This window comes from Vanacampus margaritifer, chromosome 20 (genome assembly GCF_051991255.1).
Source record: "Vanacampus margaritifer isolate UIUO_Vmar chromosome 20, RoL_Vmar_1.0, whole genome shotgun sequence".
NCBI classification, from domain to species: domain Eukaryota; kingdom Metazoa; phylum Chordata; class Actinopteri; order Syngnathiformes; family Syngnathidae; genus Vanacampus; species Vanacampus margaritifer.
The window spans coordinates 3858797-3874375 of NC_135451.1; the positions used below are offsets into that span (position 1 = coordinate 3858797).

Genomic DNA, 15579 nt, shown 5'->3' on the forward strand with positions numbered 1-15579 from the left:
CTCATTGCATTCATAGCCAAAAAAGAGTAATCTGTAGTAAGATGACCATTTGTAAAGTAGTTACTGAAGAGTCATTAATGTGATATATTAACAATTTAGGCCTTGATACAGAGCAGAAAGAGGAGGGAATTATTTTTGTTTCTAAAATGTAATTAAATTTGTTCTCCAAAATGCCATTAGAAATATCATTTTGGTTATAAATAGTTCATTTGATTATTTATCTACAGCAGGGGTGTCAAAACTCATATTAGCTCAGGAATGGAGGAAAATATGTTACCAAGTGGGCCGGATCGTTAAAATAATGGTATATAACTTAAAAACAATTGCCGTCAATTATACACAGATTTTGCTATTTGTGGGCCAGCCCTAAATTACAGAGATCAAGTGTAATAATATTGTTCCGAAAAAAACATGAATGCAAATAGAACGCGGCAACACTTTGCCTCTATGAGTTCCGTGTTAAATCTACCTGTTTTGCATATACAGTATGTTGTTCCCAGAATGCATTGTGTGGCGCAGTTAATGAAGTTATAAGGACGCTAATCCTTGTCATATGTATTTGTGTTATTAGTAATTGAATTTGTGTCGTATTTAACAGGTTTACGGTCTATAATTTAAATGTTTGTTTTTTTTAACTATAAGTTGTGTGTGTGAAATACTGACATACAGTTCAATTCCGTTGTAACGAATACTGCCGTCACCCTCAATTTTTCCATTTTATGTGCCTTTTTAAACATTTCCCCCTGGGGAATGTGTGTGCGTGTCTTAACTCTGTGTTTTCAGTTCAAAAAGGACTCTTTGAGTTTCCCCCCAGCAGGGACTGGATTTTGTTTTATAATCCCGAGGAAACGCATACCGTAGCGATAAGACTGCTTATCAGTCCCCAGACCATCTTTTATGGTCTGGTCTATCCACAGGAATTAGCCATGTGTTTTTTTGGGAAACAATGCCCCTTGGAAGTTATATGGTACAGCAGTGCCCTCCAGCGGTCACTATCGGTTATCCTCAAGAATCCTGCCGTTCCTAATTAATCTGAAGTCTACATAATTCGGGACGTACACGGACTCTATGTACTGGACTGACATCAAGTGACTCCTGTTGTTTATCTTTGTACACAACCTGAATGTCTATCTCAAATGAATTATGTGTGTAATTTCTGTAGCCACCTAAGTTTAGCTAATTAGTAAGCTTAATAACTTTATGATCGCGGTAATGTTTGAAATGTGTTCAGAATGATAAATGAAGCATCTGGCTTGTCAATTCTGATAAAAAATTATCAAATACTATCCCAAAAGCTTGGTCTCAGTCGACCAACTCTGCTTTATGCGCACGGAAGAGGTGGGACCAAACTGCCGGCCCCCTGGGACACAGTTTAAAAACCAGCGCGCAAAGGAGTCTCACTCACTTCCCCTCCTGCGCAATTCCCCGCCTGCTCTTAGCCTCACATCTGGCCCCATGAACTATTCCCCTCTCCTTCGCCCTATGAACTGCTCAAGGACTCGCAACCACCCTGCGCATCCCTGCGCGTGTCTGTTCCTGCCAAGAACTGACCCACCTATCTAAATCACGCAGCGCCCCGCCAACCCAGTTCCACGACGGCTGTTAGGCACCGAACTGCTGCGCGCCAGCGACCCCTTTGCTGCTGCGCGCCAGTGACCCCTTTGCTGCTCCAGCCGTGCACCCGAGACGCCCTGCCTGCGGCCTCTCAACCGCGCAAGCACATCACCACCAACCGGGACGTGCGCCAGCCAAGGACCTGCCGCAACATCCACGCCGTGCGTGCATCACCGACCAGCAGCCAGAGACTCCCGGGCAGCATTCCAGCTGCACGTGCACCTCGCCACCAACCAGCATTCAACCGAGGATGGACACTCGTCGTGTCTCTTTCTCTCTCCCATGCGACTGAATCTCTCTCGTGCGACTGAACCAGTCCGTAAGTTGCGCCTTCATTGCAATCTGACCATATATTACTGGTGCAATGCTTTTATTCAAACATAAAAGGATTGACAGGTCAAAACGCTTCCATCTTTATCCCCCATAGAGTGAATTACTATTGTGAATGAGAAGTGGGAATTGAGTAATTAAGAGCCGGTTACTGTTTGTGGGAATAGTGACTTGTATTTTGAAGACGTACGTAATAGATCTCGAGTTTGTTGCAACTTGTAAATTTCAGCTGGCTGAATTTGAAGTTGTGTTTTTGTTTCCTGGGAATTTAATTTGCTGTGCACCGCGACGTGACGACGCTCTGTCTTATGTACCTCGGAGTAGCTACCCGAGGCTAACAAAACGGCTTTAGAGTATTGATTTTTCCTTCCGATCGTGGCAGACGTATTGGGTGTGATTGTTCATATCGCGAGCCCATTAACAGCTCGGCCGCCGCTGTACCCTTGTGCTGCGCCCGCCCGCTCACAAGGTGGCGCCTTTGTCCTTATGAATTTGAGCTGTATGTGGTTCAGAAGAGGGCTAGCCGCCAGGCTGCAAAGCCTGCCCGCTAGCCGCCCAGTTATTGAACCTGCCTCGAGGCTGAACGCCTCTTGTAGGCCCGAAGGCTATTAGACGAGTGTATCGTGGTCCACCGGCCACAACAGAGTTGTTCTCCGCTCGCTTGCATCAGCTGTGCAAGCGTCAGCTTGCTCCGCTGGTAAGTATTAAAGACGGTTACTAGCTACATGTGCTAACTCACTAACACTATTGAATTACGTGACGGACCATATGCTAAGCATACGCCGACTTTGATTTCAATCCCGTGTCGAGCCTCCCTCTTTCCCGAGTGGCTTTAGCTACCGTGGGACTCGCTAGATAATAACAATTATCTACGCCGATTAAACACATTCGTGGGCTAGTTGACTGCTTGTGTTTAGTTACTATATTAATAACCAATCTCGTTCTAGCCTCCTATGACGTACAGCGTAGCTACGCGCTAACTATTTACATTAATAGGCCCGCGGTTGAGGAAAAGCAAAGTTTACACTTGTGTTAGCTCATTTGTAAGGAGTGTTAGCTTGCTTGCATCAACAATATACACAATATTGGTTAAGCATATTAAAATATTTATTTACACTATTATGAGTTACTTTCCTCTAGGTTTCTCCTACTACTGCTTGTCTAGCACTAGTCTACAATTCCCTTTTTAATATTTTGTTGCTGTCTGGTTTGTTTATTTTGTCTGTCTCTCCGCCATTCTATTGTTTTCATTATTTTTATTTTTCACGTTTGTTTACTTTTGTTTTATAGTTAATTAAGAAGGTTGTGAGTTCCAAGTGATATATTAGGGATTCAGCCCTAATATTTTTGTACAGTTTTACAGTTAAGTCTTAACCGAATCCATAAGAGACATTCGCATACTGTGCTGACACTCCAGCTAGTTTAGTTGACTAAGATTATTGATCCATTTTAATTGTATTTACCCTTCCGGTTTTTGGTTTATTTAATTAAATTTTAATTTTAACTTTCATCTCAGCTTTTAAGTGAGTGAATCAAATTGAATTTAGATAAACTTGGGGATTTATTTCACAACTTGCTGCAAATATTCTCTTTTGTTTGTTTCCCTTCTGACAGCTTGAACCCAGTGTGTATTGTTGATGATAATACTTGACAGCGGTACAGACGCTCCCCTACTTACGAACATTCGAGTTGCGAACAACGGTACATACGAACATTTCTGCGCGTACAGTATGTCGAAAAATGTTTGGAAAGAAATGCTGTAAGTTAGATTTTGTATTGCGCGTAGTGCTTCTTTCCGCCGCTAATACCGACGATTGGCGCTGTGAGAGCTCATTGGAGGCTGAGCAACGTGGCGAGGAGGAGGAGGAAGAAATGCCGGTCCCCATGAAGCAGGAAATAACTTTTGAAGCCGATTCCAGCGACGACGAAGAATCTCTCATGATATAAAATCCTCCTCTTCCATCATCTCCTTAAGCATCGAGTACATCTTCCAAAAGTAAGTTAAACTTCATTTTATTTATCTTATTACGTACATGTACATACTGTGTGTGTGTGTCTCGCTCTCTCTCTCTAACATACGTAGTACAGTACAGTACTGTACGTATTCTCTCCATTTTATTAAGTTTTTTTCAGTACAAACCAATGCAGGTTACTTGTACAAGCCTTAAACATACTTATATAAACCTTCAATATACTTATATAGGCTTTAAACATAAATTATAATACAAAATATAGCACTGAAGCAACTTACGAACAAATTCACCTTACGAACGATCGTCCGGAACGTAACTCGTTCGTAAGGTGGGGAGCGTCTGTAGTTAGGTAGCCGCGTACGCCTAGCTGATTAACTACTAAACGCTAGTAAAAGTTTAATCGTCTAATAAAAAAAAAAAGTTAATTATTGACAACATGGCTGCATTACGAGAAGCTCCCAGCCCATGTGAAAGCCTTGACTCCCTGGCACTGCTCGTTCAGACGCTGACCAAGGATATCTTACCGGGATACGCGGACTGCAACAACAGCCCCAAGAGATAATTCACTCCTTCGGATGCTCGGATATCTAACAGTGAATCTTGTGGTGCAGCTGAAGTTGAGCGATGCGGAGGATTGCCAGTTGAAACACCAGCGCGAAATGGCCCGACAGCAGAACCATGAAGCAGCGGCGCAGCTGGAAGCCACCAACGACCTAGCGGAGGTTGTTGAGATCCAACTAGGTGGCGTTAAAGCACAGTTGGAAGACGCAGATGCCGTGCAGGCTGAGAACTCAGACAGCGATGCAGACGAATTTGTATCCGATGATGACTCTCCTCAAAAAATTGGTGAGTTAACACGAGCTCTCACATCCGCCGAGGACACAAATCGAGAGCAAGAAAGACTGCTGAGAACCGCTGCTGACAAAATTCATAAGCTTAAATCAGAAGTGACTGACCTAACTGACCGACCGACAAGAGACCAACTTTGACAAGCCAAAGCAAATTACTTGCAGGTTAGTTAGCTCCTAGCTCAGTTATCCGACGGTGTGAAGCGCCTCCAAGTACAGGTACAAACCCCTAGGGAGGAACGCAATTTTGAAGTAGACCGCTCGTACGATCTGGGAACAAAATTAGCATTGACTGGAGCCGAGGTTAACCGCCTCCGACAATGCCAGCAGGACAATGAGGCAGAGTTAGCTCAGATTAAACATGGGTTACAGTGTGCGCAGCAGTTAAATAATGTTGCCAGAGGAGCACCCCTTTTGGGAGAGCCACCTGATCTCAGAGCCACAGCACCACAGCATACTGGCCCCACATGCATAACGACGTGGCAACCAATATTAAAGGATGTTTGGTTTGCTGTCATCGAGCACTACTGCGACATGAAGGAGTCACCTTCCCATGGTCTGATCTCCAAATTAATTGGGTGGGACCCCTGGTCAGATCGCTGGGAGGGAATAAATACTTTTTCACAGTAGTTTGTGCGTTTACCAAGTGGGTAGAATGTCTGCCTGCTCCAAACTACACCGCGCACACCACAGCATGCCTGCTGATGAATCACGTTTTCTCACGTTTCGGGTTGCCGTCACGGGTCAACTCAGGAACCCACTTCACAGCTGGGGTCATGCAGCAACTTTGGCAAAGGCTGGGAATTAAAGCCCGGTTGCACATTAGCCACCACCCGCAGTCATCAGGACAGGTAGAGCGGACTAATCGCACCGTGAAAAATTTGCTGAAAAGGTTTGTGACTTCTAACCATCGGGACTGGGACACCCGACTCCCACTGATACTCATGACGATTGGAGCCACCCCGCACAAATTTACTGGGGTTTCCTCCTCTGAAATGATGACCAAACGGCGAATAACGTTTCCCCTGCACTTGACGTACCAGCTGGGAGAAACTAACCTAGCTACGGCATATACTGTCTCCCAGTACGTGGAGGACCTGCAGACCTTCCTCCAGGCTACGTTCGCGTTTGTCCAACAACAACTCAAAGAAAGCGCTGAAGGTCAGAAAACCTACTACGACAGAAAAGCATCGTGAACAGAGTCTCAAATCGGTGATCGAGTGTGTTACTATTTCTTCGCGCAACCAAACGACGTTTGAGACCAGCGCGCGCCCGAAACTGACAAAGGGAGGGGGTTACTGGCGGACCAGCACTGTGCGACTGGACCAGCCCGTAAATTGCGCCTTCATTGCAATCTGACCATAAACTACTAGTGCAACGCTTTTTCTCATACATAAAAGGATTGAAAGGTCAAAACGCTTCCATCTTTATCCCCCATCTACCTTTTTCATCCCCTTTTTTTATCTTAGTTAGTTAGGTTGCTTGTTTTCTTTTTATCTTTGATTCACATGTTTATTCCGTTTCATTAATAAGTTAGGCTGTGACTGATATATGTGTTTACTAAATAAATTTGTTGTCTAGAAATTCCATTTCTGACGAATCATTTGTGTTTACTGAGTGGATTAGTAATTCTCTTATAAAAGCAAAGAACTCCATGATTAACTAAAGTAGCAACTTCAGATTATGAATACTTGATAATAGGATTTTTATCGTTTATTTTGCTCCTACAAATAAGCAAAGTCAACGTGGTGCCCCAGAGGTTCCTGAGGAAATTACAACTCCCCTCAGTACCGTCTAAATTTCTCATAAGACATTACGGCAACCCAAATAATCGCTACACCGTGTACAAGTTGCATTGCTTATCTGAGGACTGCTTGTGAAATTACGAATTTCTATGTTTTGATTGTGGCCGGCTGATTAATTGGACATTACAAAATGTCAAAAACATGCCGCAAATGGCCCCTGGGCTATAGTTTGGACACCTCTAGACTCTAGTTGGAAAAAATATAGTCAAAATTGTGTATTATAAAATATTATTATATTATACTGTACATTAAAATTGTGGCATGAATTGTATACATTTCTTCACAGATCATCTCTATGCTTAAATATAATGTTTGCATAGATCATGTGCATCAGGTATGTACATGTACATGTGTTCTCTAAATGTACATGTGTACATTGTTTAGTAAGGAATCTAAAAATGGGATATAAACACTAAATAGAAACAGACCTGCCATGTAAATCTTGCTAAAGTGGTCAATTCAACACTATCTAAGATGGTGTATTTATGCTGGGTGTAGAGAAGAAGTGAATTGGAGAGTTAATGAGTAAGTAAAAGGGGAAGGCAATGAGAAAATTAGAGCAGAGTTCCCTTTGGAATCACAACCAAGTACCCTCTATTAATGCACTCTCACATTCTTCTTCTTTTCCCTGTCAGAAGAGAGAGGAGTGCCTTTCCAGAGGTCACAAACAGCCTCACAGGGGAAACTCTTACTCCCACATCTCCAAGAACACATCACAGTTGCATTTTGATTATGTTGTGCATAAAGAAATTGCTTTGTGTGTGTTCTTAGCGGAGAGGGAGATTTACTGTATCTAGGCTCTGCCTCTAGTGACAAATAACAACTTTAATGAGCTGGGACCCACCGCAGCAAGAGTGAGGTTATGAAGAAATATTGATTGGATGTTATCAGAAATGTTGAGCTTTTTATTCATCGACTCCCTCCTTTCATATACTCCTCCTAATTTTCTTTTACAAGCCCAACCTGTTCCCATCGGTTTTGCTTCAAAGACCATTCAGAAATTACAAGCAGCTAGGTGGAGAGCAAACATGATGATCAATCTTAAAAATATTGGGTAGGAGGTGCACATGCGCAGTTGCAACTAAAAACTAAACTGAAGCAGATATCTTTATCCTTACTACCTAATTATCAAGTGGAAAATTTGTGAAACCAAATGTAAAAATCTGTATTTGTGTTGTATTTTTTCCCATTTATTATTTGTTCTATTATCCTCACTGCAACTGATTGGCGGCCACTTCACGGAGTAGTCCAGCTTCCACCTGAAATCAGCTCAGATAAGCTCCAGCACCCCATTACACTAAAAAGAAAAAAGATGTGTACAGGAAGGAAGGATGGATGGATGGATACTATGGTACTGACAAGGATGGACCGCACCAATACCAGGTATCGGTATTGGGCTGACACCAGCCCTCATTTCAAGGTATCGGTACTTGGGACAGCAGCTGATACCAATATTACCTTTTAAGATCAAGAACTAGACATTAGAAATTAGAATAATAGAAAATTGCACTTAATTGCATGCAATTTTAAGGGAAAATGCTATATTGGAATATATGGGTCTTTCTTTGAAATGATCTGCTTGTTTTTTAGGGGCAGGGGAATTCTATGTTTTAAAAGTAAAATCAGTGTTAGGTGTCAGTATCAGTGACTACTGAAGAGTTAAGTATTCATCGTGGTATCAGTCTGATAAATGTGGTATTGAACTTCCATAGTATTGAGTATAGAGTCCTGACCAAGTAGAATTGAAGATTTACTAGCACATCTTAAGCAGGGCTGCCAATAATTATGGAGGGCACTGCATATGGGGTGGCACAGTGTTGCTGTTTGAGTGCTTAGTTCAACTCTGTGTGTGTGTGTGTGTGTGTGTGTGTGTGTGTAGCGCTGTAGTCAAGTGGGAATGCATAACAATAATAATTAAAAAATACAAAATATTACAGCAAGTGGATCAAAACAAATGGATTGTGAGTCATCCAAGGTTGAAGGCTCACAACACAATGCCAAACCATATGCCCTGTGAAGTCAATTTTAGTGGAGAGCGAGCCAAGTAAGAAACGCACCTTTACAGTTTATGTTTGCTGCTGAAGTACTCTTGGGAAATATTATGGTGTGTATAATGTTTTATCCTCCTCCATGTCATGTGAACTAGCAGAGTTACTAAACTACAGCATGTTTATATCAAAGCTCTTGAACCAGAAGGACATTTTGAAGGTTATAAAATGGTATGATTCAGTGACTTGTCATCATCTGTAACTGTAACGAGCAAAATGTGAGTGTTTTCTGTAGTTTTAGCTGGCTTTTAAAACAGTGGAACACTTTTGGTGTATTGGGACTGGGAGAAATGCTGCATGGAAAGATTGGCTGAGAAAAGTATTTCACTGATTTTCTTCACCGGTGATGCCGGTGCAGATGATGATGTTCAATAATGGCTGCCATTTTCAGTAGCTAGTAATCTAACATAAAATGGTCTGATTAAAGTAACTATTCAAAGATTTAATGAGTTACTTTATAATGAAATAAAGTTAGCAAAATGTTCAATTGTAGAGTGTGTATTTTCAGAGAAGGCAATAGCAGACGATTGCCAATAATCTGCAGAAGTATCGCCAAATTCAGCCACGGTCTGGTACATGCGTGGCTTGCACATGCAACAAAATTTATAGTTAACTAATAATAAAATAAAACACACCCTTTTACCCACTAATAAGCACACAACAAACACTTGTACATTAGAGAGCATAAAAGTAATAAAGGTAAATAATTTACTTCTTTAACCGTCAAGGTCATCTACGCCCTATCGCCTAGGTCAATGACTACGTTTACATGCAGGCAATAACCCTTTTAAAACCCATATATTTGGGTTTTGTAAGGCAATGCAAACACACACAAAAACCCAAATATGCTCTTATTCAGTTTTTTAAAAACTCGAAAGTATATAAGTCCGTGCTTCTGGCGTGTAACCCACCGGAAATACTCAAACATGTTGCTTGCAGCAAAGAACCACACTTCTGGAGCGAGGAGGAAAACGACTACTTTATGTAGCGTGATGCGTGACATAAATATAATGTGTTTTATTGAATGTATAGTAAATTAAAAGCGGAAATGATGTTATTTACGTAATTACGTTGGCCGTGCGTTGCGGTCCCAACGGGTTATTCCAATTGAGCACAAATGAGCATGTTAACGGGAGTAACTCTTTCCGCCACGCATGTAAACGTGTTACCTCGATTGTTTCAGAAACCGGAATTCTGACCTTAACCCGAATATTGACTGCATGTAAATCCTAACCAGCGCAAAACATTTTTGGTTGGGAAAATATTTATTGTATTGTGCCATCATTGTCTGATTTATTAAATTTGTGAACTTCATTTCAATAATCACATTTTGATGTTACTAAAATAAAAAAATAAAGAATTAAAGAAGAATTAAATTCATTATAGATTTGTGCACACAATAATTATCACCATAACTATCTTGATTTCAAATCATTTTGAAATGATTGACAGAGGATGCTAGGTGGCATATAAAAGGCCGGGTCGAACCATTCTGCTATTGGGGGACTCAGATTTTTTAGGACAATAAACTTGAATAACATTTATTTTATGAACTTACATTTTACTGAAGTATTTGCATAAATTGGTAATTATTTTTTAAAGCATTTTTGCATGGAAGCGAAATTTTAATTATTTTATTCTCTTCTTAAGTAAGGGGTGGCATGGCTCAGTGGTTGAGTGGTCGTCTCCCATCCGTAAGGCTGTGGGTTCGATCCTCACGCCTGGTGACCATGTCGAAGTGTCCTTGAGCAAGACACTGAACCCTGATTTGCTCCCAGTGGACCTGGCAGCAGTCGACCACGTGTGTGTGTGTGTGTGTGTGTGTGTGTGTGTGTGTGTGTGTGTGTGTGTGTGTGTGTGTGTGTGTGTGTGTGCGTGCGTGTGTGTGTGTGTGTGTGTGAGTGTGAGAATGTAAGGCTTAATTGTAAAGCGCTATGTAAATGCGGTCCATTTACCATCAAGTTGGAAATATAATCCCTATGTTGAGTGTGTCAGCTAAAGATTAATATATCAAGATTTGCTTTACAATCCAGACTGTGTTATCTAGCATAACATTTGTAGCCTCAGCATGGTGGATTCAAGTTTACAAATTCCCAACAGGTATTGTGAAGCAGAGCTGCGACTAATGCAGGTGGTCCCAGATTTTTTTTGTCACATATATTTATAAACAATGTAAATTATAAAACTTTTAAGTTTTACCCTGGCTCCAGCAAAAAGTAGGAAATCAACAATTGGAAAACAAAAGACAGACATCCAACTGAATAACAGGCTATACGTTGTATACACACACACACACACACACACACACACACACACACACACACACACACACATTTTACACTATTGTGATACTTTACTGTGTAATAAAAGTGGTTAAAAGGGGAAAAAATCTGTGTAGATGAGAAGTTATTAAAATTGCTACTGCATGAAGGAACAAATTATGTGTGTCTTCCGGATGTGTGCCGGTGTATGCTGCTTCCCACCATGTGTCACTATTAAATGCCACTAAGCTTTTAATTTTAAGTCTACTGCGCTCCCACAGTGACACTGAAGCTAGAAGTCAGCATGACTCGCTTATTTCAGACATACTAATAACAGAATCAATGCCGGGAAGCGTGCGCTGCTGTATGCGAGTGAGCTTATGTATCTGTGTATTCTAGTAATAGTGATGTAATCACAGGCTCAAGACCAATTAGCCGAGAGGGTAACGCCATAATAATCCCTACCCCTGGGCGTTGGCCTATTAAAGCAGCAGTGGACAGAATAAATGAGTCTCTTCAGGAAAAGTCGGAAGGAGGAAATGAGAGCAAGGGTGTGAGGAAGGGGGACACAACATGGGAAGGAAGAAATATAACAAGTCAAAACAACTTGCATTTCATCCAAAGGTTTTAACTGATATGTCCAAATTCCAATATTTCAACTTTTTGTGCAGATGTTGCAATTTCAACATTTTAAATATTTTGTTGTTCCTACAAAGAAACAGCTACACTACAATGTTATTGTTGTTTGAGCTTCATGAGAGGAACACTATTTGTACTTAAGGTTTGATAGGTTTTATAATAAAAACAACAACAACAACACTTTTGTTATTTTCTATTTATGTGTAGTTTTGTGTACATTTTTTTTTTTTTGAGAGAGCTCAGTATTGTTCATTCGGTAATCTTACCGATTCGACATCATTGCTCTCTTTCTTTTTTTTCTTTTTATGTGCATGTGTGGGTGTGTGCGTGTGTGCATATGTGCGTGTATGTGCTCATTAAGTTGTCAGAAGACCCGAGGAAGGATCAAAGAAAAGAAAGAAAAGTGAAATCCAGCACCGACCAGACATCATCTACTACCCACCGGGTAACCAAACAGAATATTTCACCAACCCCAGAAATATCTAAATTCCAACAAATTAGCGAGACCTCAAGAGACCAAAGGTAAGACTGAGGAAAGGAAGGAAGGATAGATGAAGCAGAGTGAGCTCCACAGACATCAGCCTCCACCGATTCAACGTCCAGAGGAAGAAGCAGATTGTGTTTGAATTTCGGTAGATGCTGTTGTGGTGGATCTGGCATGCATGAAAACCTCCACCAAAGAGTGGAGCCGTCAACCCCGGCCAGGACAGAGCATACGCAACCCCCAGTGCCCCCCAGGCCACGGCAGCGCCAAGGCACAATCCCCGGGCCCCGTAGGGACCACCGGCCGGCGAGCAAACCCAGGGACCAGGAGCGACCACCACCCCAACACGGCCCGCGCCCTAAGATCAACGCAGCAGAACGGGGCACGGCAGGCGCACCAGGCACCCCACTGGCCCACAGCCCCCGCTACCCCCACGATCCCCCCAGCCACACCCGCCACCCACCACAACCCAGCCCCCGCCGTTAATACAGTACTTGAAAAAGAATTACATAAATACAGAACATAGCCAATCCTCCCTCAAATGTTATGATCGTATATTTTAAGTTGTGCAAATTGTGTAAAAATCAAGTTTTATTGTTGTACCCGTACTTAAGTTTAATATTAGATCAATGTTTTACTTTTTTACAAAAATAAATTCCATTCACTAGCAACGAAAAGATGTTTTGAGTATTATTTGCAGGGGTAGGCAATTTACAAAATGTTGCAGGTCTGTCATTTATCAGTCGTCAGGGCCTGGGCACACTTTCATCATCGTCAGTCCGTCATTTTTTCAAACCAAACCAAATTGGGATTGTCATTCCGTCAGGCTGTCTTTTTTTTTTTTTTTTTAACCACGCTTCCTCCTGAATGTGACACCAAAAATTTAAGAAGATGGCAAAAAGGAAAATGTCATTCCACAGGCACATTGAACATTCAATTGCTTATAAAAACTAGGGATGGCCGAGTAGTACTGATATCAGGTATCAGTATCAAGCCAATAACCGGCCTTATTTCAAAGTATCGTATATGCAACAATGCCTCGACCATGTATCGACCATCCGCTTTATGAATAGAAATTGGAAATTAAAATAGAAAATTGCCATTTATGTCATGCAATTTTAAGGAAAATTATATTATGGGAAATATAGGTCTCTCTTTAAAATGATCTGTCATTGTTTTTTGGGGGAAATTTTATGCATCTAAAATATTAGTGGTATCGGTAATTGGTGACTCCTCAAGAGTAATCCCTAATAAAAACCTATATCTTTTGGAATATGTAAAAAATAATTGATCTAGATTCTCAAACGAATGATTTCCAACAGATTTGAAACTGTTTGCAACACACCATAATGTGATACAAATGATATCTGCATATCTGCATGCATCCACATGTTGACTCACCTGACGTTAAGCCCACCAGGTAGTGCCTGGCTGCCCTGGTCACATTGATGTGAACAACCACCTTGCCGTCTTCAAGTGACATTTCCAGAGTTCCATCGTCAAGGTTACTAAAGAGGAGTAGTCCGTGCGGATTCCATGTACGGAACTGAAGACCCACCGATATGAGGTTGTGAGCGGCCCGACCAGGCAGCTGCAGAAAGCTGGTGCCGTTGAAAAAGACAGGGAAGGCGTGCGTCTCCACACAGGAAAACGAAAGGTTGCGCTGTGAATATGGAAATTTAGAGATAGAGAGAAAAATCAGTCAATTGCGCAAATAAGACTGAAAAGAATATCACAAATAAACGTATTGTGTACCTGATGTCATCAAGCGATCTGCAGTGAAAATTCAGCCTACGACATTAATGAGTGTTTAGGTTCTGGTAACTAATCTTTGAAAGTGCTCAACACTGCAACCAAAACCAAATTCTCTGCATTGTATTCAGCTGCTTTTCAAGCAATTCACGGTGCCTGTGAACGTGTCTTTGAAATCTGACTATTTTGATGAGGAATTAATAGCTGTGTGAGTCAAGGAGGATTTGAGCGGCAGCTTGAACTCTACTTTGATTGCGTCTTCTTTTGTTCAGGCACTCTTTTGAACAAAGATCAGAACAGATCCACAGAACTTCAGTGAAAAATAACACTTGATATATATACTTGAATAGAATATAAAAATATACTAAAATAAAATACTGAATGATTGATAGTCTGCCCACATTCAATACATATATTTAACTGCATTAAAAGTTTTGGGTGAGCATGCTATTAATTTAACAATATGTTTACAATGTTAACAATATCTGACTCACAAAGCTTGAGGTGTCCAGCTTCTTCCTTCGGGCCAGGTCAGTAATGTTGTCTCCATTGTAGTTGATGCTCTCCATGCAGCCTTTAAAGTTCTTGCGCCCACCTCCTACTGGCTTGCCGCTGTACGGCATCCCCCCAAAGCTCAACTAGTGAGGCAGAAGAGGAAAAAAAAGTTCACTTGTGGAAGACATTTCTTATGTTCAGTTGGTGTGAGTTACAGTGACTACGTTTTCATGAAGGCAATATTCGGGTTATGGTCAGAATTTGTGTTTCTGGAACAATCGGAATAACACGTTAACATGCGCAAGTTGACAGAGTTACCCCTGTATACATGGCGTTTGGAATAACCCGATGTAAGGGGGTGAAAGATGGACACCATCATGGCAGAAAAAGACGTCATTTCCGCTTCTAACTTTTAACGGTCAATAAAATACATTATATTCATGTCACTCACTACGCTAAATAGCAGTAGTCGGTTTCCTACTCGCTCCAGAAGTGTGTTTTTTGTCACGCCAGAAGCACGGACTTACTTTGTTTGGATAAAGCGTAACTATGTGTGTGTGTCACCTAATGTTCCTACACGGACGTGTATTGTTGAACATTGCAAGCTGGAGATGAACATTGTTTAAGCATTACGAGTGATGTCGCGTCTGTCTCACATGAATAGTTAATTTGTCACAAACTGGCATTTTTGCCATAGAGGCACAATATAACGTAAAAACACCGCATAGAAATCAATGTATTCAAGCGGGGCCTGTATAGGACGGCGCTGTGCATACAAGTCGTTACTACAAAGACCAAGATTCCTTGCGAGTGCAAATAAGCGAAGAAGAGGAAAAGGAGACGAAGAAGAGGTTGAGAGCATGCGCACAACGAAAAGCAATGCCCCGTTGATTCCAGGTATTCCGATTCTGTTTATATGAACCAGTATTCCGGTTATGAAAGGGGTAACCCAAGGGGAATATTCAGGTTTTTAGAAACTGAAAAAGAAAAAACAGCATATTCGGGTTATTGCACGTGTTTACATGGCCTTTCAAAACCCAAATATTGCCAATATTCGGGTTTTAAAATGGTTATTGCCTGCATGTAAACGTAGTCATTGTTTTGCTTTACAACTGCAAGGCATACATTAGAGAGGAATTTTCCAGGACTTGTGCAGGCACACAACAGATGCATAAACACACACACACACAAACGCTCGCACACACACACACACACACACACACACACACACTAACTGTTGACTGTCGTATGGATCTCCCTGAAGATCCCTTAATTGAACGGCTTCACTTTAATTGTCCAGCCTTGGTTCACAGTGTCTGACTAACAGTGG

The 15579-nt window shown here is 41.5% G+C and overlaps 1 protein-coding gene and 1 long non-coding RNA gene across 4 annotated transcripts in view; one reads left to right on the top strand and one right to left on the bottom strand.

Annotated features, from left to right (window-relative positions):
* The window catches only part of cntnap2a (contactin associated protein 2a), a 340351-nt gene that overhangs the window by 167106 nt on the left and 157666 nt on the right, over positions 1-15579 (bottom strand). For both annotated transcript variants that reach the window (XM_077553952.1, XM_077553951.1), the window contains exons 8-9: positions 14249-14392; positions 13404-13665 (exon numbers count right to left, since the gene is read on the bottom strand). In XM_077553952.1, coding sequence (XP_077410078.1) covers positions 13404-13665; positions 14249-14392 — 406 coding nt within the window. The remainder of the gene's footprint in view (positions 1-13403; positions 13666-14248; positions 14393-15579) is intronic.
* LOC144040109 (uncharacterized) lies at positions 2493-12645 on the top strand. 2 transcript variants are annotated; one of them, XR_013289642.1, is made up of 4 exons: positions 2493-2641; positions 3731-3940; positions 7818-7953; positions 11880-12645. It is a non-coding gene; the product is annotated as an uncharacterized LOC144040109 (long non-coding RNA). The 2 variants fall into 2 exon arrangements; XR_013289641.1 differs by lacking the exon at positions 3731-3940 and having other exon boundaries at positions 4529-7953.